General features: G+C 36.9%; 1 protein-coding gene across 1 annotated transcript in view; it reads right to left on the bottom strand.

Moving 5' to 3' along the window:
• Positions 1-24,061, bottom strand: part of LOC126473199 (BUB3-interacting and GLEBS motif-containing protein ZNF207) — a 76,896-nt gene that overhangs the window by 5,031 nt on the left and 47,804 nt on the right. Inside the window, exons 9-10 of the mRNA XM_050100097.1 lie at positions 13,686-13,899; positions 5,519-5,632 (exon numbers count right to left, since the gene is read on the bottom strand). Coding sequence (XP_049956054.1) covers positions 5,523-5,632; positions 13,686-13,899 — 324 coding nt within the window. The 3' untranslated portion in view covers positions 5,519-5,522. The remainder of the gene's footprint in view (positions 1-5,518; positions 5,633-13,685; positions 13,900-24,061) is intronic.

Raw genomic sequence — 24,061 nt, 5'->3', positions numbered from 1 at the left:
TTTCAGATCGGCACACACTCCATTGCCAAATGAAAATTCATTCTGGAAACAATCCCTTCAACTGTGTCTAAGTCGTATCCACAATAACTTCTGAGAAATTTGGAAGGTACGATCTGAGGTACTCTCACGGCTGTAAAGCTGGGAGGGCAGATCATGTGTCATGCTTGAATAGTTCAGTTGATTACGCACTAGTGCGCGAAAGGCAAAGGTCCTGGGTTTGAATCCTAATACGGCACACAGTTTCAATCTGCCAGAAAGTATCCCCTCACCCCTAGCCCTCAACATGTATCTCCTCTGTGTGAACACACACACACACACACACACACACACACACACACACACACACACACAGTTTCAATCTGCCAGAAAGTATCCCCTCACCCCTCACACACAGCCCTCAACATGTTTCTCCTCTGTGTGAACACACACACACACACACACACACACACACACACACACACACACACACACACACACACAGTTTCAATCTGCCAGAAAGTATCCCCTCACCCCTCACACACAGCCCTCAACATGTATCTCCTCTGTGTGAACACACACACACACACACACACACACACACACACACACACACACACACACACACACAAGGGGGGGGGGGTGTATTAATGGTTTACATACATTAAGAGACCCCCTAAAAAAAAATCTTGACTACTGCGCATGTAGATGTATGCTATAATGTACGAACAACAGATCACGTAAATGCATCATGGATACATCAGCAGCCACCTTATTTCACTTCTGCAGTCAACTCTTGCAGGTGACTGGCTGATACTTGGAGGAACTTTTTTCTGTGGATGACTGACAGAAGTGCATAACAAAACAATGTCAAAACTTGAAGGAAAGATGTGCATTCGATGAATTTTTCTAGCTGTTTTCTAGCAGCAATAACAACCAGGATAATCACTTCTTACATCAATATCTGATAGTCAAATATGTGGACCTAAACCAAAGTGAACTTACAAAAAGGTGATGAAGGAAAATCATATTGTAAATGCCATACAATGAGATATCATTTAAAAGCAAACCTATTATCAATATAACTTGGGGGGCCCAGATTAATAATGGTCACATAATGTTTTTGTGTTTTCATACTGTAGATAAGATACCCGTCATTCTTCATTCTATGCATCAATGAGAGTGAGGTCGGTGTCTGCTTTATTGCTTTGCTCTTTTTTAAAGTATAACATCAGGACGTATGATTAACAATAAAAATAAGTATACATAATATACTGATAGTTGTTTTCATTGAGATACATAACACGCTAGGATAAGACTCTTCTAGATGATGATGCTCAACTGACCTGCATCGTGAAAGTAATGCCACTGAAATGTACCTAGATTTATTTGTTTCTGACAGCAATAGAATTTCACTGCACGACTTCAAAATTATGCTATGTCACAGCAGAGCACAGAATTACAAGACAGAGTGGATGGCATCAAAATTCATGCACTGTCTGTGTCTATCTACAAGACAAACTCTCACAAATAGATGATCAGTTAGGATCACACAATAATATACTTATGGCCTATTTTTATACTAGGTATCATAATGAAAATAACTGTCAATACATTGTGTACACTTTAAAAATACTGATGAAAATAGAGCGACGACCAAGAATCAGACACTGATCAATGATTTGGTAGTCGAATGCCTTGACTACTCGACGGCCGAGCTTGCTCTTGTACATGCCTAAGAGTGATGCTTACCCTATATACAGTATCGAAACACAAAAGTGTTAATGACTCTAGATTATTAACTTTGGAGCCCATATAACATTAATAAAAATTGTTTTTTGACAATCTTGCAATGTACTGCACTGAAAATACAATTTTCTGCCATCAAATTTGACCTCGTTTTGTTCAAAAACTAGAATGTCTTACCAAAAAATCAAAACACGTGTCCCTCATTTTCAATACAGATCGTCCTTGCAAAACTTGATCAAAATCGCTGATACACGTCAGAGTCTCCCCTTGTCAGTAATGCACAATTTCTTGTAAACTATAAACAGTAGTATGTAATAAGCACCATAATCTGATAGGTTACATTTGGAATAAACTATTTATGAATCTTATACCATTGCTGTAACAACAATTTTCCTATTATTGGTTGACTTTGTTATTTGTTGTCTTGTTTCTTGGAAATGCACTGCTAAACTGTTTGTAAGTAGTCAGAAAACGAGGCAAAAGGTAAAGTTCTTTACATAGTGACAGTCAACTTTTATTTTGTTGTTAAATTCGTAACTATTTTACAAGGTGAAAGTAGGTATGTGTGTGTGTGTGTGTGTGTGTGTGTGTGTGTGTGTGTGTGTGTGTTTTGGGATATAAGAAAGATCTCAAAATCATGGATTCAGTCCAATATATGATGAGCACATCTTATGGACTTGCATCTGTATTTGTATCTGAAGTATTTGGGGTGGGGGATGGGGGGGATGGGGGGGGGGGAAGGAGAACAGCTACAGAAAAAGGAGATCCCTAAGGAATGCAACAATTAATTTTACCACAAAACTTAACTCTGTCAAAGGAGATACACATGTTATTTTGAGTGAAATTCCTCACAGGCCAACAGTGTCCGAAGTAAACGTTCATGAGAGGTTATAACTTTCTGCCAGGCTGGGACTTGAAGCAGTCTCTCTAAGACATGATAAGCATTATCACTATGCCTACCTTTACGCACTTAAGCTTCCTCATTTTCATGTTAACCAATAGAATGAGAAATATACGCAAATAACGGCAGGCTCTATTCAAGACGCTTCATTAATTTCAAGCATGTAAGGTGGTATGCAATGCCCGCAAATTTCTTTTCAAGTTCCAGTCCAGCACATGGTTTAAACCTGTCCTGAAGATTCAAAACCTTGATATTTCTAAATGTGATAGGATACTCAATGCGTATTCCAACTGCCAATAATTATAGTAAATAATTGAATTATTGCAAATGAAGTAGAGAAGTAAGTTTACTGGCTGAAAACATAAACTAGTATCTTTGACATTGTTTGTACATATGACTATGGATCTCCCTAATTGTATTTGATCTTCAAGGTATATACAGTTAACTATTAGATTTATATACTTAATTAATACACAGGTTTTCCTTGTCTTCAACTTCTTTAGTTATTACTCATTATAACACAAATGATAAAGGCCATTTCTGGGATTTATAATAAATGAACAGAAAAATTACACAGGGTTTTAAAGAAAAGTGGCCCTTACCTGATCCGTTTTCATTTAAACTTGCAGCTTGCAGACTGTATAAAAACAATGTTACATTTGTTACCTGATATAATTTCTCCACAGTGAAGACAAGAGAACCATGGATTCTACATGCGGCTCTCCCTTCAACACACAAAACTCGTGCGTACATGCCCACACTACAGTTGCTGGGGCAGCTAATATATCAGATTATTCTCTTTCAGCATATGGATGATTTTTTAAAATTTCATGATGCAATGCCAATACAAAATGCAAATGGTGCAAGCGCACAACAGTAAAGCAAGTGAGGGCTTATTTTTTTAATCAATAATCTTCTCGTGGCATAGCTTCTGCTGTATGATTACAGACCAAGTTTCTAAACATGAAACAAATTTACACTGTTTTTGTTTCAACTGCTTAAGAATTGCCATACTTTGAACAGTTTATGAACTTCTTTTGTGTCTTAAACACATTATCTCTGGGATTTACTGAACTCTTCTGTAGCTGAAATACTTCAAAATTCACATGCACAACATGCACATGGCTAACCAATACAGAGTTGCTTCAAGGATTTCCAAATCTGTTAGATATGTGTACTCTAGAAGTCACCCTTGTGTATCTAAGTAGCAACAATACATACAAACACTCCATAAAAACTGTGCAAGATAATTCTTGAAAAAACATTTCAATGATTACAGATTCAACATTTTAAAATTTTTCAGAAAATTAAGGTACATAGCTATATTACAAAACGTAAGAAAGTTTTACAATACCAATCAAACATTGTCAAAATAGTAAAAATTTCTTGCATCACTGAAGAGTTCAATAAATATAAAATAGTTTTACTGGAAAACAGTGCAGTCAAAGGAAAGGACCAATACAACCACCAATTTCTATGGAGTTTTTCAGACAGTTGTTCCATCTAAGCAAATAAAAAGAAAGAAAAAAAAAAGGGCACAGCAAATTCACAGCTGATACCGGTGTGTGTGTGTGTGTGTGTGTGTGTGTGTGTGTGTGTGTGCGCGCGCATGTGACGCATGCGTGAGTGAATAAACATTTTGGTACAACAGAAACATATGGATAAACTGTTACCCTAACAGTAATGACGTAGTTTACAAGAGTTCCATTTCTTTCCCTCAATTAAACATGCAGAGAGGCTCAGATCGGAATAGTTACACTTTCTTGAAGCTCTACTCATGATGAAACAGGGAAGTTTTAGACCACCACAAATTATGATGGAAAAACAAACCACTTTAATGGAATATTTTTGGGCTATTTTTAACAGTCTGCACTGTATCTTCTCTTCTTACAACAATTAAGAGAGCATTGGTAGATTTTGACATAGTGTCGACATGGGAAGGTATGCAGATGCAGTTACTCAAATCTGTATGTGAGAGACTAGAGACCGTAATCACCTTAATGGCAGCACTGAAGCCTTAGTCTCTCCTTGTAGCTATCATAAATGATTTATAGGCTTCATCAGCAACTTCGTTAATTATACATTTATGCAGTTTTTGTGAATCTCTTTCTGGCATAACTACAAGCAAAATTATTGAATTTCAAAATTTCAGTGCATATGTCTATTTCATTATTTACTTCTATAAAACAGATACACGTTTTGAAATCATGGCAATTATACACCAAGCACTGTACAGGTTTTAAAGCATCATTGGCTACAACAGGGAGAGGGTGATGAGAACAACAAAGTATTCAGTGACAGCAATAGAATAATCTTACCTCCCCTTTACAATATTCAATAAGATAACTCGAAAAAATTGTTACACTGATAGTGTACGTGAAAATGCTCCCATCATCAATTTGTACCATATACTATGACACAATTATGCAATTAACTTATTAAAAAAGTGAGTTCGCGTTCTAGCATTGCCAAATGTTTTTAGTTCACAAAATGGACTAATGAAATCAGACTTTCCTTCTACATATCCTGGAAATATAAAATAGATTACATGGTATTTCACAATGAAAGGACAGACACACACACACACACACACACACACACACACACTCACACACACATACACACACATTGTGCCATGTTACATTTACCTTGCCTAGATGGACAACAAGTTTATGGAATGTATTAATTGGTCCATTCCTTATGTGCAATAAGATTTACAACTCGTGACAGGAAAGAGAAAAAAATGCATATAATTATGCCTTTCATTTCTGGTGGCTAGCATGCTGTTATCTGCTTACAGGTGGTTTCTTTCAACAGGCACACAAATGAGCTGAAGGGAGGGGTGAACCTAAAGGCCACCAGACCACAGAAGCCAGAGCCCCCCCAACAAACCTGATCATCTGAAGCGTGGATGCATCATCGGAGTCAGCATAGGTGGACCAGGAAATGCCATAGGTGGCGTTGCATATGGGTGCATTGCTCCCGGTGGAAGTGCTCCAATGATGCCTTTAAAATGTGCACAGAAAATACTATTACTTACACTGTTAATGAGAAAAGTGCTAAAGTAAGCATATTCAAGTCAATAAAATACACTGCTGAAAGTGACAAGAGAATGAATCTGGAAATAAGTCTTTGAACAACCATAATATACGCAAAACTTTAAATAAGCTCTCATGAAAGATTCACACTGCTTTTGCTGAATGAGTACGTCTAAAAATATTCTGTTGTTACTGGATACACGATTTTTTAAAAATGAATCTCCTGACAAATTAGATCTTAAAAAAATGTTACTTTAAACCAGAACCTTAATTTAAAGCACTATACATCATTGCACAAGTCTTCACCACAAATCAACAAAATTAGTTGCATTTACTTTGCACAATCTTTCTGTGAATTTCATTATTACAGACTGTACAAAATGAATTTTTTACAGAGGAATCTGGTTAGTTCGTTCCTCATTACCATGTTTTTCCACATAGTAAGTCCATTTTTGGAAGTTCCAATCCCAATTACATTAAGTGCATGTTAATATGGTTGGTTGATTTGTGCGGAGGTTGAAGGGACCAGACTACATGTTAATATGACTCATTTATATGTTCAGCCTCCCCATTTAGGATGTTGAAATTCAGTGTTCTTTATTTTTCAGTGTTGGCAACTGTGCACATCATAAGTTATGGTAAACATGACAAATTTGGCACACAGAAGTATAGTGCAGTACTGTAGTTCAAATAGGCTGGCAGCAGCACCAAAGACTTGCAACCTATCGACAAGTGCAGGTCGGAGGCAGGAGTGATGTTGCAGTGGCCATATATAAACGATAAACCACATATAAATCAGTTGCTGGTTGTTCTTTGGTTATGTATGGTATACTGTGAATGGATGTTTGGTTACCTCTCAGTGTGCGATTTTCTTTTTTGTGTCAGAAAGTGTACGGATACATCATGGATAAGAAGATAGTGAGGCGATTCATTAATGAAGAGAACTGGAACATTATTCAGAAAGTGGACAAAACTATATACATGAAGCATGTTGATATTCCTCCGTCAACATTAAACTAAAATAGTGAGCAAGCAAAAAATAATTGAAGCTGCATAGTCGGAAGGAGGAAACAACAAAAGAAAACGAGCACAATTATCAGTTTCCAGAACTGGGAACTGCCATACTGAAGTGGTTTAAACAAGCTGGCACAGCAAAACATACCAGTTGATGGTACTATGGTTTTTGCTAAAGCTACATATCAAGGCATCCAATGGTTGGGTCGAAAGGTTTAAGAGCCGACACAACTGAGCCTGTAAATGTGATCGAGGTGAGGCTGGAAGCGTGAATATTGAAACTATTGAGTCACAGAAAAATATTCTTCCATGTATCATTGAGAGATACAGTTCCATTGATATTTTTAATGTAGACAAAACGAGCTTATATTTTTGCCTTTTGCCCAACAAAACTGACGAGTTCAGAGAATAGAAATGCCACAGTGGAAAATTAACCAAAGGCAGGCTCACTGTTCGCCACTAATAACTGGCATGGTGGGAAGTCCACTATGTTTCAAAAATGTGCTGACATTCCCATGCAAATATACATCTAATACAAAATCTCAGTTAACGACAAGTATATTTGAATGATATTTGTGCTTTTGCGATGCAAGGTTGGGAGTCAAAAAACAGGAAAATCATCCTCTTTATTGAGTACTGTGAAGCTCATCCTCAAGATATGTTGTATCTTTGTAATAAAAATGTAGTGTTTTTTTCCTACCAATTGCACAAGACACCTTCAGCCACTCGACCAAGGCATGAAATAAAAACACAGAAAATTCTTCTACAGAAGAGGCTCGCATATTTTCATAATAACAAGTAAAAAGAGACAATCTCAGATGCTAAGCATTTTGTAAGAAACGCATAGGATTCCGTGCTAGAACTGTTTTCAGAGGGCTAGCTTTAATGGATACTGGCACTCACAGGAGGGATCACATCATAAAACAATGAAATCGCAGAAGAAGACATCAGGTCAGAAAACAATGAAACTGCAGCTGAACAGTGGCAGCAAATAACGTGGCAAGAAGAAAATACTGTGAGCCTCTTGCCATCTGTCATTCCATAACGAAGTTTTACAGTTGCAGATGGCAGAGAAATGAGAGGTAAAGATAGATATGAAACAGAACCTTCACCAGTTCCTACACTGTCAAAAGCCATTGAAGCCGTGGACACAAACATCATGAGTTAAGCTTTGAAATTGATGAAGTTGTGGTGAATGCATTAATGATGGACAATATGGTATCAAAATCAGGACAGAAGAAACAAGTAATGACTGGCATGTTCTTCAAACACCTGTAAAGACAGGGCAGTGTAGTGTAGTGTAGTATAGTTAGGTTAATATGTACAGTGTACCAATAGTTTTATCAATGACTATCTATATTATCAGTGGTGATTCACTAATGGCAAGAAGTGAAATGAACGACTTTTCTTTCTGTTAAGAAAATCTGTGTAAACTCTGCCTGACTGTGTATAAATTCATATTTTGTATTTATTTATTCAAACTGTTTTGGGTGATGGTATTTTTATACATAGTGTTATGTATTATGAGACACAGATAGGTATTGGTGTTACTATCCACAGTAAAACTGAAATTGGATGTTAATGTGTTACTGTATACTAAGGGCAAATATTCACATATAAACAATCGACTCACATATAATATATACACAGATACATATTCACATATAAACAATCAATTCAAATTGAAATTAAATGTTGATATATAAGTCTTTTAGATAAGTTCCTGAACTATAGGTTTGTATTTTGGAGACTAGAGGCTATGATCTCAGTCACATGCATCCCGATTGGCTGTTAGCTTAAGTATACATGTCCGGCAGCTTGGATGTCGCCAATGTCACTATATTTAAAATATTTTTGCTTCTTGTATACTAATGGCTTGAGTTTCTTGGTGTGATATTCCAAATATATTCTCGAAAAAGAGTGTTTAAAATTATAATAGAATTATAATTTATGGATCTAGCACGTCAGGGAGTGTGCTGTTATGGGATTGCACATTACCCCAAATTACGCATTTTCAGTCTCAAAAAAAATCAAATCGTTACCAAATCAGGTATTATTTTTGTAGTACGTTTTCCCACTTATGACATTCAGGGCATGTGGTTCTTTTAAAAACATATTAACGAGACACCACTATATTCTTGATACTTAACAGAATGTAGCAATACTGATATTCAAGTATTTCTACAGGATGCTACATCTATTCACCCACTTATCAATATTTGGAACACGTGGACTGTAACCTTCTTCAGTAAGATTTCTTTCGTTTTGGGGAGAACATTTGAACATTCAGCTAAAGCAACTGAAGAGTATATACACATCAAATATCAAACATCTCCGCAATCTATAACCTCTGTGGTCTCTTGATGAATGCATTCTACATTTACTGTAGATAAGCAGCAGTCTAGTGGCCCTGTTCAAACTTTAAAGTTCTACAGAATACCCACCAAACCAGGCATAAAAATTAGAAACAATTGCTGATACAACATTTGAAACCAAGAGTGCCAAAATGTAATGCTGTGTCAGTAGTTAAAATGAAATTCCACAGTGCAAATAGACTTCACACAGATCTAAGAAATAAGCTGCATTTCATCAAGAAAGTACTGTCTCCAGTTATGCCATTTTCGTTGTGCCACTTGCAAGTGAGTATAGTGACTATTTACTTGAAACATATATGCTTGAAAATATCCCCTTAGTAACTAACTCTTATTCTTAAAGAATCTTTGGTGTGCCTTTTCCCTCCCAAACACAATGTCTTCAATTAGCATTGTAATGATTATGTCATGCTGACTGAAATGGAAGAATTTCTCTCTGCTTTTAGGTACCCTGAATTGAAATGATCATTTCAGAATTTTACATTTATTCACAACAAGGCATGGAGTGAAATGACAAATAAAACCTGAATAAACTCAAAATGAATGCAAGGTGAATTCAAGGGCAAGTTTTTCGGTTCCCAATTTGACAGATAACCACAAGATAAAACATCATCATGTAAAGACAGTATAAAAATTAAGATACACCACCTTCCCACTACTCTCAACAGTGATTGTACTGACACAAAACAGATAATAACAACACAAAGGCCAAAACACTTAGTTCAGTCCCATTGTTTCACAATGGATGATAAGTTTTCTATCACTACACATATTCCAAAAGACAGACGTCGAGATACGAGCCTGAAGAATTGAAAATAAAATAAAAATACTAAACTAGAAAGAACAACCGGACTTTTCACAAGATAATACGCATGAGAATTTGTTTATAACACAAAGTGCATGAACATGACCTATCAGTGCACTCGATCATGTCAGTTGCTAGTGGCTGAGTGGTCTCTTATGATCACTGGTCTCTATACATGCCATGTAATGCAATGTAGGACTCAGCCATGGGACCTAGCACCTTAGAACAAAGAAACACATATTTGCCTGCTAGTTTAGTTTCAAAAGTTCGTGCAACCACTATCCATGAGCAACAAGCACAATGAATGCGACATCTGGAAGGTGAAAACTGAATTTTGGGAACCGTTTATTACTGTCATGTATACATGTTATGGGCTGAAATAGTTTTTGTCAGACCATTCAATTATTGCATCCACAAATCAACTGTTCCAGTTTTTGATTTAGTCAGCACAGTGGCTGATTCTCTTCAATTAAATATTGGATGTAGCCAACTTTATACTCAGTCTAATATATTTACTTCTCCTTCACAGCACAAGTCACTCCCTCCACATTAGCTGAAAATTTTAAGCAACAAGAAGTAACCTGACAAACCAAGTATGTTTCAAGAATGTTTGTGTGTTTAAAAACCCAGCATGGGAGCAAAAGTCATTACCAAATGCTTCGTGTTGTGTGATGCTCATTTTTTCATTTCTTATTTTAAAAACAGTGAAGAAACTGCTCCTAGTCCATCAAAAAGTTAGATTAGGGCCCCCCCACAACACCAGAAATTATCGGTAACCTCTATGACCATCCCCTCTGGCTGCCATAATTATAGTTTGTTTGCACTCGTGACTAACTGCTGGTTTATACTGTCTGCAATATACAGCCTGGAAAACAAAACCTTGCAATGTATTTTATCCAAGCTGAAAGTCTTATTCTGACACATGAACGGAATTAATTTGGTCCTACTTCGACACTAAGTACTTTTACCACTTCTATAAGCAGTGTAGTGTAGAGATCAGACGGCTATGAACTGCCACAAAGTGAAATAAATATTCTCTCTATTTCATAATTATCAAATTAGGTGGAAAAGAAAAAATACTGTCAAGAGACACATTAAATAAAAAAATTACTACATTCACCAGCAGGAAAATGTTGCTGACTCTCAACCTAAACAATCGTTTGTTGGAAGCTTAAGAAAAGCCAAAAGAAGAGAAAAAGCATTGACTATTTTTGAAAAAAACTGTTGAAGTTTTTGCAAAAGCAAACATTCCAGTCAAAAAGCTTCCCAATCGCCACTCATTTTAATAGTAAATTTCAATACAATAAGGCTGGCTCCTCGAACACGTAGCATGATCTCCTTTAATAAGTTAGCATACTCAGCTCGTACAGCCCCATTTAATAAATTCAAGAGTGTATTGCAAAATTGGTTAAAATGCAGTGAATTCTATAAAGTTGAAGAATTCCTAGGAGATACTCATTACAATATAAGCTTTTAATGGGTGATAAAGAGATGTTTTCAATTCTTAAATAAGCTGAATAATTCTGTGTATGTAAATGTTTATTGTGCTTAACTGTACTCCATTGCAAACTTTGACGAAGCCAATTGTATGAAAAATACTGAAAGGCAAATAAAAATATTCTTTTCTTTGAATCTATGGATATAATTATTTACAATAAATAAATAGATTAGAATTTTACCAAAAATAGGTGCTAACTTTGGAAAACACAGATGCTACATCTTCAGGTCCCTATCATGGGTTATCAAGAGTTCTGCGCGACTGGAGAAAGGTGCAGGCTCTCTTGGTGCTTAAGAAGGGTTGTCAGGCAGAGGCGCATAATTACAGGTCTATGCCGCAAACATTTTTCTTTCTTTCTTTTTTTTTCTTTTTAAATTATGGAACATTTTGTGCTCATATACTATTACTTGAAATACAAAGAAAGTCTTGGAAGATGTTTAACAGTTATGCACTGTTGCCTCGAGAACAAAATACGAGATTGTGGAACACACTGCCACCTCTACGACTGCGCAGAGGGCTTCCTAGCATTTTATTCTCAAATGAGTCAAATCAACACATGTAACATTAACTCAAGGTGCTCCCCAGTGGAGTGTGATGGTAACCTTAGCTATTCATGCCAGATACAATCTGGTGTATACAATTGGAAGCTCTATGAAAATGTTTGCAGACTGCCAGGATCCATAGCATTAAAATTAAACATTCAATTTTAATAATAATGCACCCTGTATTTTTTTATACTCCTCAATGAATTACTTTCTTTATTGCATTCAATAGAGACAAGTCACTTTTGTCCCATATAAATTTCTATTCAATCTCTGCAAAGGAAAATAAAAGGAACTATAAAACATTGTGGTTTGTGGGCCTTTTTCCATTTGTGCTTAGTGCATTGGTAGCTTCTCCTTTCGCTAACGCTAAACAGTTCTCCACACAAATCGTTACGAAACACACACTTTGGTTGGTCAAATACCATACGCTCTTGCTTCTCGAAGCTACAGAAAAAGCCCTTGGCTACTGTTATCTGTCACTGTCCTGTGCTTACGCATATGATGAATCTCAGAAAAACATACTTCAAACTGCTGTCATTGGAATGCAACATCAACAGACTGCAGGATCATGCTTTAAAACCAGGTGTTCGACATGTTGTGATCATCGGTTACTTGAAAGGAAGGTCATTAAAGATTGAACACTATTTAAGATTAGGGAGGGACGGGGAACTAAATCAGCCATACTTTCTCAATGGAACCATTTCGGCAACAGCTTTAAGCAATTTATACCAAAATCACACAAAACCTGCACAGCTGGATGTCCTCACTAATTCAAGTCAAGTGTGTTAAGCACTGCACTGCCTTGTTCGGTGGTCGGCTGAAGTATGGCACAAACAGAAACACAGCAAATTACTAGTTTATATTGTTATTAAAATATTTATTGCTGAATAACCACTGCTGATCAATAACATTTCCAACTTAACTTTTATGCAAACGAGGACATTATCTACGGGACAAATTCTGTTATGCATGTTACACACACACAATTACACAATGTACAACAGATGGGGCTGCCAAATAACCATTACTTCCAAGGCAAGCATGCACAGCAGAGGCAACTGCACTCTAGCAACAAACACAATAACAGCTTGTGCACTACTTCGCCTTATCGTAAGTAAAGACTCCAGAACCAATTTTAACAAAATCGTTAAATACCTCTGCTTCAGTCAAAAAACAGTTGAAATCAGTGGTGAATTTACAAATATTTTATGCTACTGAGATTTCTCAAAGTAATTCAGAAGTCTCTGAGATTTTTTGTGCCTGTTCCAGGTAAAATCAATTTTTAACTACAAATTTCCCAGACAAATTACCACTCCTTTAGCCATTCTATACAGTGTAATTCTCTTGAAGTAATTGTTCTCTACAGAATACAGTCAACCTCTCCGAACAAACCAGGCAAATATGACAACTTGCGTAATTGCTAATTTTGTAAAACCTTAAGAGTATATAACACAAAAAGTTAACGCTGTAACTCTATATGGTTTTCTTGGACAATCAGAACTATTCATTTCACATTACTAATAGAACAACATTGGTTAATGACATTCAACACAGATTTCCAAATAACTGTGGTAGTGTGAGGAGGTTAAGGAACTAAGATACTTTTAATATAAAAATTGTTCCACTTTCTACATGCATTACAAGCACAATAACACAACTGCCCATAATACACTCGATTGTTTTCAGATATTTAAAATTACACACCTTACCTTACCAAAATTATTAATCCACAGAAAACAAGCTGAATTAAGACATTTGGAAAAGAAAATGGAATCAAAATGAATTACCTGGAGGGAGCCCCATGGGGGGTGGTCGCATCATGTTCATGTTACCTCCAATCATTGTTGGGGGACCTAGGGGCACAGCGGGCCTCATTATAGGTGGTCCAGCCATTGGGGACATTATAGCAACACTGCTCACTGGAGGAGCTATTGATACAGGTACAGCTGCCACAGCCATTGGCGGACGCTGAAAGCGAGGCATAACTGTAGGTCGTTCAGCCTGAAAACAGAATGGGCTCGTCATAATTTAATAATAATGAAGGTATGACAAACATTTAATTTTATAATAAATTCGTATGTTTTAACATATATTTTAAATACTGTATACTTCACATCTAAAAGTAGATGATTCTTTCTTTGAATTAAAATTTGATTTTAGGGTTTTATTTAGTCACTTAAAATGACAATTCTTGTTCAGTGTTTATCTGCATTTCCAAAGAGATCATGAAGCAATCAGATTTTTGTATGTTTTTCTGATATTCAAAACTCAGATATCTATCTTCAAAAGTATTTTGATGTAACTCTCAAAAATTTTCAAGAAAACTGACTTCTAAGTTTTCTAAGGAACTTTAATTCACTAAAATTAGGACAATTTTTTATCACAGACCGCATGGTTCAATCAGTAACACTTGAGACGGGCAATCATTAGAGCGCTGGTTAGAGTCTTGTTTTGGTTGTTATAATCATTATATATTTTTCAAATTTATCCCATTCAATTCAAATACCTATTTCATTTAAATATGGAAGTCCTCAACATTATGCTAATTAATAGATATCTAATTATCATTTTTTATGAAAAATGGACGTCGTCTTATTTCTAATTACACACTGCACAGCTATATCCTTCACTTACTGTGCCATAACTCTGTAAGTCTACATAAAATGTATAAATAAAGGAAACCATCATCAATTAATAGTAAAGCATGTATTGTATGGTTTGTAAACACACACAGATAGCAAGTACTGTTCCCTTGAACTCTCATGTTTTTTCATAAAGAAAATTATAATCAGATGTGTTACTTAGCACGTACTTGACGAACTTCATATTTAAATGACTTAGGTATCTGAAATAAACATAAAAACTAATCAGGCTGCCCTCCATGGGGTGGGTGCACGCAACGACAATAAAAACTAATAATTGAAATGAGACTTAAATCAGCGGTTTCTAACTATTACAAGTCTTGAGTGCTATCAACTGAACCACACGGCCCATTGAAAAGTCATCCTCACTTTAGTGAGTTAAGGTTGCTTGAAAAACCTCAGAAGTCAATTTTGAGCAGAATTTTTGAGAGTTGCATTGAACTGCTTTGAGAAATTTTAACTATAAAAAATTACAAAAGTTTGATTGTGGTGTGACGATCTTGCTAATTCCCCATGTTCTGATTCATTACAATATATTCTTTGCCTGCTCCCACCTCTTCCACTAACAAGTTCTCAGTTCTTCAAATCTTGTCAATACCAGCAATATTTTATTTCTTCTCCTTTCGCTCAATAAGTCTCTGCAGTATAGGGTGAGTTTTCCTACGATGATACTTGTCCCCGTTCCTCCATCCTCATACCTTCTTCTGATAGAAGCAATCCTCAGGTCCACAAGTTATCATCAGTACGACTAACATTTCCCATCTAAAGTCAACTGAGCAAACTTTTCTGTGCACATCAAGGCCTCAACAATAACTTCTAAGCAGAAATATTCTATATCTTGAGAACAGCCCAGTTGCAAGCTTATAAATTAATATTGGCCTCAGATATCTTTATGTTGCGACACAAGCTTTAGGAAAATAGTGCCAATGAGAAGTAAATCATACAATGAATGGCAATGTTGGTGTATCATCTTCTCCCTTTGAACATTATATTTACTGTGCCTGAGCAACTAATAGTACTAATTAGTTTAAAAACTACATTCAGCAATGTAGAGGTTTAAATGAATTATCCAAAAGCAAAAACTGTATCCGCCCCCCCCCCCCTTTTCTTACTACTTCTCACTATAGAATTTTTCCTCTATTGATGGTACTTTCAAATGTCGAACTGCTTGCTGACGCTCATTTAGGTAAGGCGCAGGATTTTTCATAAACCAGCATTACAGTGAAATGTACATGAGTTGTTAGACGAATTCCTTTGTTGTGACCCAATAAAAAATTGTGCCATTTTATTTCCCCACCAATCGAAAATGCATTGAAACCTCAAAACATTCATTTAAATAGTTTTTCTGCCATTTTCCATATGACCTTTAAGATCTATTCTACCTATAAACGAATTACACATTGAATAATGGTATGGAGCTTTCTTACTTGTTTCCATTCCTGTAACATCTGAATCCATGCAAAAGATAAACCAAACCAACAACTGATTCTTGTTTGTTGACTTAATTTGTGCTATTGTAGGTAAACGAGAAGCAAATTACAAGCTCACATATCTTCAGCATCACATTTTTTAGAGCATTCACCTACTATTCCCCAAATAATCTAATAATTTGCCAAAAAGGTAATGATTTTTGTGAAAAAGTGAAAATTTTGTATTCTCCATACTTGTGTTACCGACCTAAGTTCATGGTCAGTTTCATGTCAGCATTGGTTTACTTCATGAGATATAAAAATTCCAAATTTGCTCTTTTTTCATTCCACGATTTTCACGTCCAATTTTGATTCAAATTATTTAGCATTGTTAGTCTGCAAAGAACAATGAAATTTTTTTGGTAGTTACAACCATGGTCTTTCTAATGAGACAAGTTTGAAAAGTTACACGAAACAGTTTTTTTTTTTTTTTTTTTTTTTCAAAATGCGGTTAATTTGTCTTTTTGCATCATCACTATCTTTGCACTTCATTTACATTATTTACCCGGTTATAAATCAAAGCTTTTTCCGACATTCGTTATTCAAAAAAATATGAGGTCATATTATATTCACAGATTAAATCACTGCTACTCAGGTCAACATTTTTAAACTGTTCACCAGATACAGGTCATCTTACATTTAGAAATGAAGCTTTCACTACTGAGGTTTCATACAAATTTAATTTGAAGAAGTGTGAAGAGTGGGGCTTAGCAAACAACACTTATGTCTGAATAGGCTTGGGATTTCACGATATGTTGAAGCGCTTGAGTCAGTATCGACCTCGCTTGAACCAGTACTGACCACACTTGAAAAACCACACGACATTTGACTAGCAGCAATAGCGCACGGGATGGATACATGAGAAACTACGAATTAGCCACAGCAACAATCTAATGCTCTGCTTAAAAACTGACAATATTGTGAAACACAGGAGGAAACAGCATTAAATTCCATCCACTTATAAGCTTTTGTTCTATTTGAAGAGGTCTGCAATAAAAGTTATCATACATGTATGAACACCATATACCTGTGTTTATGCTTTTTTTAAACATTAAGGTAACATCGAAGGCGAAAACCTTGTCATTCAAAAACCAATGCATCATTCTGAACCAAAGTTAGTATTTCATTTGGTTATGAGAAACTAATGATTTATCAAGTGCATTGCTAATGAGAAATTCTGCCACGGTTCAAGATTACAGAGGAAAAATGTTACCAGCTTTTAATCAGTTTTCACCAACAGCAATGACCAAATCGAGAGACGATCAAAAGTTCGAGAATTGCACTGAATTGTCATTACAATCTCATATTTCTGCATTAGTTGCTGTTGTTACATGTGACCTACACCCAAGAAGATATTGCATCTGTGTTTCACTGTTGCTCAAACTTAGCATTACAGAACATTGAAGGGGAAACAGTGACACCAGCTTAACTGAGTTGAGTGCAAGGAGCCAAGTGTTGAGTAGGCAGAAATTTTGTCATGCTGCCAACCTCAGGAATTTATACTGTGTACTTTGAGATTTTATGAATGTCTACTATGTTTAAATTGCAGTTTGCCTCAATCGATTTGTACATGGAATTGAATTGACTTTAAAATTGGACAAATACTCATATTTCGCAGGAAATGCTGCAAGTTTGGATTGGGGCCAGTGGAATACTTACATGTTTCCTGCAGCAATCTTGTCAATGCTCACCGTAAGGTACGACGGGAACGTTTGGGGTTATATCAGTTGCTGGTTTTATACAGCCAATGACAGCACGGCAGGCAGACAGGGAGTATGGAAGTAAGAGACATTTTAACATTCCCACATCAGTATGGGAATGGAATCAGCTGTGTGTTTACAAAAAAAACCAGCAGTAGGTCCCTCTGTAACAACCACCTGAGAAATCACAACACATTCGGAAGAAATAGCCAAATATTTGTGACAATGAAGATTTAAATTTCACAGCTGTCCTGGTAGGATGATAAAAATAGTGATACCACATACAATAGGCTAAGTAAACGAAAAAGCCAGTGAGCATAAAAATTAATGTGATCAACTTCTTTTTGTTTCTTTCATTTCTCCTTGTATTATCAAATTGCAAACAATAAATACATGGCATAAGTTTGGAGTATGTGTAATGTTAACATTTTAGGAAGATATTTTATGTCAATAAAAGTTTGTAATGAACCATGGACCTTGCCGTTGGTGGGGAGGCTTGCGTGCCTCAGCGATACAGATAGCCGTACCGTAGGTGCAACCACAACGGAGGGGTATCTGTTGAGAGGCCAGACAAACGTGTGGTTCCTGAAGAGGGGCAGCAGCCTTTTCAGTAGTTGCAAGGGCAACAGTCTGGATGATTGACTGATCTGGCCTTGTAACAATAACCAAAACGGCCTTGCTGTGCTGGTACTGCGAACGGCTGAAAGCAAGGGGAAACTACAGCCGCAATTTTTCCCGAGGGCATGCAGCTTTACTGTATGATTACATGATGATGGCGTCCTCCTGGGTAAAATATTCCGGAGGTAAAATAGTCCCCCATTCGGATCTCCGGGCGGGGACTACTCAAGAGGATGTCGTTATCAGGAGAAAGAAAACTGGCATTCTACGGATCGGAGCGTGGAATGTCAGATCCCTTAATCGGGCAGGTAGGTTAGAAAATTTAAAAAGGGAAATGGATAGGTTGAAGTTAGATATAGTGGGAATTAGTGAAGTTCGGTGGCAGAAGGAACAAGACTTCTGGTCAGGTGACTACAGGGTTATAAACTCAAAATCAAATAGGGGTAATGCAGGAGTAGGTTTAATAATGAATAGGAAAATAGGAATGCGGGTAATCTACTACAAACAGCATAGTGAACGCATTATTGTGGCCAAGATAGATACGAAGCCCACATCTACTACAGTAGTACAAGTTTATATGCCAACTAGCTCTGCAGATGACGAAGAAATTGAAGAAATGTATGATGAAATAAAAGAAATTATTCAGATTGTGAAGGGAGACGAAAATTTAATAGTGATGGGTGACTGGAATTCGAGTGTAGGAAAAGGGAGAGAAGGAAACATAGTAGGTGAATATGGATTGGGGGACAGAAATGAAAGAGGAAGCCGACTGGTAGAATTTTGCACAGAGCACAACATAATCATAACTAACACTTGGTTTAAGAATCATGAAAGAAGGTTGTATACATGGAAGAACCCTGGAGATACTAAAAGGTATCAGATAGATTATATAATGGTAAGACAGAGATTTAGGAACCAGGTTTTAAATTGTAAGACATTTCCAGGGGCAGATGTGGACTCTGACCACAATCTATTGGTTATGACCTGTAGATTAAAACTGAAGAAACTGCAAAAAGGTGGGAATTTAAGGAGATGGGACCTGGATAAACTAAAAGAACCAGAGGTTGTACAGAGATTCAGGGAGAGCATAAGGGAGCAATTGACAGGAATGGGGGAAATAAATACAGTGGAAGAAGAATGGGTGGCTTTGAGGGATGAAGTAGTGAAGGCAGCAGAGGATCAAGTAGGTAAAAAGACAAGGGCTGGTGGAAATCCTTGGGTAACAGAAGAAATATTGAATTTAATTGATGAAAGGAGAAAATATAAAAATGCAGTAAGTGAAACAGGCAAAAAGGAATACAAACGTCTCAAAAATGAGATCGACAGGAAGTGCAAAATGGCTAAGCAGGGATGGCTAGAGGACAAATATAAGGATGTAGAGGCCTATCTCACTAGGGGTAAGATAGATACCGCCTACAGGAAAATTAAAGAGACCTTTGGAGATAAGAGAACGACTTATATGAATATCAAGAGCTCAGATGGAAACCCAGTTCTAAGCAAAGAAGGGAAAGCAGAAAGGTGGAAGGAGTATATAGAGGGTCTATACAAGGGCGATGTACTTGAGGACAATATTATGGAAATGGAAGAGGATGTAGATGAAGATGAAATGGGAGATATGATACTGCGTGAAGAGTTTGACAGAGCACTGAAAGACCTGAGTCGAAACAAGGCCCCCGGAGTAGACAATATTCCATTGGAACTACTGACGGCCGTGGGAGAGCCAGTCCTGACAAAACTCTACCATCTGGTGAGCAAGATGTATGAAACAGGCGAAATACCCTCAGACTTCAAGAAGAATATAATAATTCCAATCCCAAAGAAAGCAGGTGTTGACAGATGTGAAAATTACCGAACTATCAGTTTAATAAGTCACAGCTGCAAAATACTAACACAAATTCTTTACAGACGAATGGAAAAACTAGTAGAAGCCAACCTCGGGGAAGATCAGTTTGGATTCCGTAGAAACACTGGAACACGTGAGGCAATACTGACCTTACGACTTATCTTAGAAGAAAGATTAAGGAAAGGCAAACCTACGTTTCTAGCATTTGTAGACTTAGAGAAAGCTTTTGACAATGTTGACTGGAATACTCTCTTTCAAATTCTAAAGGTGGCAGGGGTAAAATACAGGGAGCGAAAGGCTATTTACAATTTGTACAGAAACCAGATGGCAGTTATAAGAGTCGAGGGACATGAAAGGGAAGCAGTGGTTGGGAAGGGAGTAAGACAGGGTTGTAGCCTCTCCCCGATGTTGTTCAATCTGTATATTGAGCAAGCAGTAAAGGAAACAAAAGAAAAATTCGGAGTAGGTATTAAAATCCATGGAGAAGAAATAAAAACTTTGAGGTTCGCTGATGACATTGTAATTCTGTCAGAGACAGCAAAGGACTTGGAAGAGCAGTTGAATGGAATGGACAGTGTCTTGAAAGGAGGATATAAGATGAACATCAACAAAAGCAAAACAAGGATAATGGAATGTAGTCTAATTAAGTCGGGTGATGCTGAGGGAATTAGATTAGGAAATGAGGCACTTAAAGTAGTAAAGGAGTTTTGCTATTTGGGGAGCAAAATAACTGATGATGGTCGAAGTAGAGAGGATATAAAATGTAGGCTGGCAATGGCAAGGAAAGCGTTTCTGAAGAAGAGAAATTTGTTAACGTCCTGTATTGATTTAAGTGTCAGGAAGTCATTTCTGAAAGTATTCGTATGGAGTGTAGCCATGTATGGAAGTGAAACATGGACGATAAATAGCTTGGACAAGAAGCGAATAGAAGCTTTCGAAATGTGGTGCTACAGAAGAATGCTGAAGATTAGATGGGTAGATCACATAACTAATGAGGAAGTTTTGAATAGGATTGGGGAGGAGAGAAGTTTGTGGCACAACTTGACCAGAAGAAGGGATCGGTTGGTAGGACATGTTCTGAGGCATCAAGGGATCACCAATTTAGTATTGGAGGGCAGTGTGGAGGGTAAAAATCGTAGAGGGAGACCAAGAGATGAATACACTAAGCAGATTCAGAAGGATGTAGGTTGCAGTAGGTACTGGGAGATGAAAAAGCTTGCACAGGATAGAGTAGCATGGAGAGCTGCATCAAACCAGTCTCAGGACTGAAGACCACAACAACAACAACAACAACAACAACAGGAATAATTCAGGGTTGTCTTATACTAGGATAAATACAGTATTCACTATTGGCATGTGGCACATAAATGAGACAGAGAGCCTTGTGTTAGGTTACTACATGCTGAGGTATAAGATGCCAAACTTTGAAATCTTTTTGGGACAAATTTTTTTGGACAATTTGTCTAAAACTTTCTGGCCAACTATGATTCGTAAAATTCTTTCCAGTATTATTCCTAAGAGAACGCAAAAAGTTGTACAAAATGGCCAAATTTAATTTCTTTCAATGAAACATTGTCCAAAATACAACAGCTCAAATTTTCCAGAAATTCATGTTCCCTCTGCACATGGTATCAAACAAGTTACTACATCGTTGCCAATATTATCTTGATGTACGTTAAACTTTACTGATGTTCATTGGGGACATGTGTGAATGTTTACACAAAATTTCATCAAAATCCATGATGGCAGAACAGGGAGGCCTATACCCAGGTTGCTGACACTTTGCACTTGACGTATGCGTTTCAAGCTGGCAACGAAACAGGTTGACAAGTGAAGAACGAGAAGCAAGGGGCACTAGGTGTGGGATGTGAACCAATCTCAGCATGGTAATCGCTGCCAGTCGTGATGTCAAAGCTCCCATGTGGCTGGTTTTGTTTGGTGTGAACATAAACAATGTGCATTGCATATCACTTCTACCATGTGCTTGCGTTGCGCTGTGCTTTCATACATGGTGGTTCAGCAAATTCTGATAAAACTCTCGAGTCTTACGAGAAGGAGAAAGAATACCAAAGTAATAATGGGAAGCCATCAGTTCCTGCCAATAAAGTTGTGGAATGGACATCAAAAAGTTCTTGGAAGAGTAGTAAGCAAGGGTGTGTTATTGCAAAAGTTGAAAGATGTAGACATGAGCCCTAACAATTCGGAGCCATATGAATCATATAATGTATTTTTAGTGACTCTTGGAAAGAGGAAAAGCAGTCTCACACTGTCATCGACTTGGATTCTTTTCAGACTGGTCCAATTCTGAGGCATACTTACGGTTACTACAGCTGGAAAGAGAATCCTATGACAGTGTCATTAAAAGAAAGTGAACTTCTCAGGGGTGAGAACGTCACTAAAAATAATGCTGAGAAGTACGGGTTTCCCTTACAAATCACTACATGAATGCAAAGTCCTGTCAGAAGATGTGCATGATGTCGTGGCTCGTTATTTGTTTTTGTGATGACAATCATGAAGCTGGTTTTGGCGTTGATTCCATCTATAGTAACAATGGGGAGCTGGATCGAATTGTGCCATTGTTGCCATAAAATGGTGAGTGAAAAGCTAGGAATATCAATTATTTATTGCATCATCATCATCATCAACAACATCATCATAAGATGTAGAGCAAGCAGTTACAGTTTCAGTTATTACATATTTTGTAAATCTTGTACTGCATGGTTTTCAAAATATGGGTCATAACAAAATGCTTATTTTCTGTATTTCTTTGCTCCATTATCGGAAGCACGTGTTTCGTTATAATTATATAGACATTATTACGTGGTCGTTTATTTGCTCTTATTGTGGTAGCAAGCCAAAAATGAATTCTTATATATAATGTTATTTCTCAATAGCTTACAATTACAAGATGGAACAGAAAACTTATTGTCTGCTATGTGTGTAGAGACCACTGTTGCAACATCGCTATTGCAATGTAGTCAACTTCACTCGATGTAATGCAAACTGTGTAGTGCCATGTTTTGTTGGCGCAGGTACAGATGAGTTGACACGGCCCCATAGCTGTGTTAGATACCATCATAATGCACAATAGTGTGCAAAATTAGAGACAGAAGTAACTTTCTCATGATGTGTCACTGCCAAATAACATAGCCCAATGAAACTTGGACCTTAGATGAAACTCAGACCATACATAGAACTGCTACAGTACAGAAGATAATTCGAAGAAATAAGCAGGACTGGATACATGTGAATAATGGAAAATCAATTTTCCATAATGTTATTAATTTCTACAGCCTGTTCTAAGTACTTTGATATATATGTTATTGTATTTGGAATGAGGAATGTCCCCTATATACTAAATTTCAGAGTTGACACCATGTACACTGCTATGCCCCTTATTTCAATCAATGAAAATTCATTACTATTTCTCACAAGAACTGAAAAATGTTTGCTTCCAGTGTTTCTGTTTGATAGTGTATAGTGGTTACACTGCTAGATTCCTAAACCTGTAAATGTTATATTAACAGTGATGCTGTCTGTAGTGGAGTTGTTATTGCTGATGTGGGCATCTTATTTCTGATATAAGAAATAATGAAATGTAAACAATGTGATGGTGTAGACCACCTGCGAGTAACTAAAAAAAAAGGGTTGAATATCAAAATTAGTTGTTCTGCACAGATCCTGCAATAACAATGGAAGCGAAGTGCATGCAATGTGTGCAATAGGGAAAGGGAAAGAAAGAAAAGCTTCTCCCCCCCCCCCCCTCTCTCTCTCTCAGCTATTTGAGACCTTACCAAAAAACTTAGCATTTCACATGGGTCCGTGCAAAGCATTTTAACCAACAGTCTGCGAATGTGATGAGTGCAAAATTTGTTCCCAGCCTTTTTAGTG

Source organism: Schistocerca serialis, chromosome 4 (genome assembly GCF_023864345.2).
Source record: "Schistocerca serialis cubense isolate TAMUIC-IGC-003099 chromosome 4, iqSchSeri2.2, whole genome shotgun sequence".
In the NCBI taxonomy this organism is placed as follows: domain Eukaryota; kingdom Metazoa; phylum Arthropoda; class Insecta; order Orthoptera; family Acrididae; genus Schistocerca; species Schistocerca serialis.
Note: the sequence above shows the minus strand (reverse complement) of the source record. Positions and strands in the feature narration are given on the sequence as shown.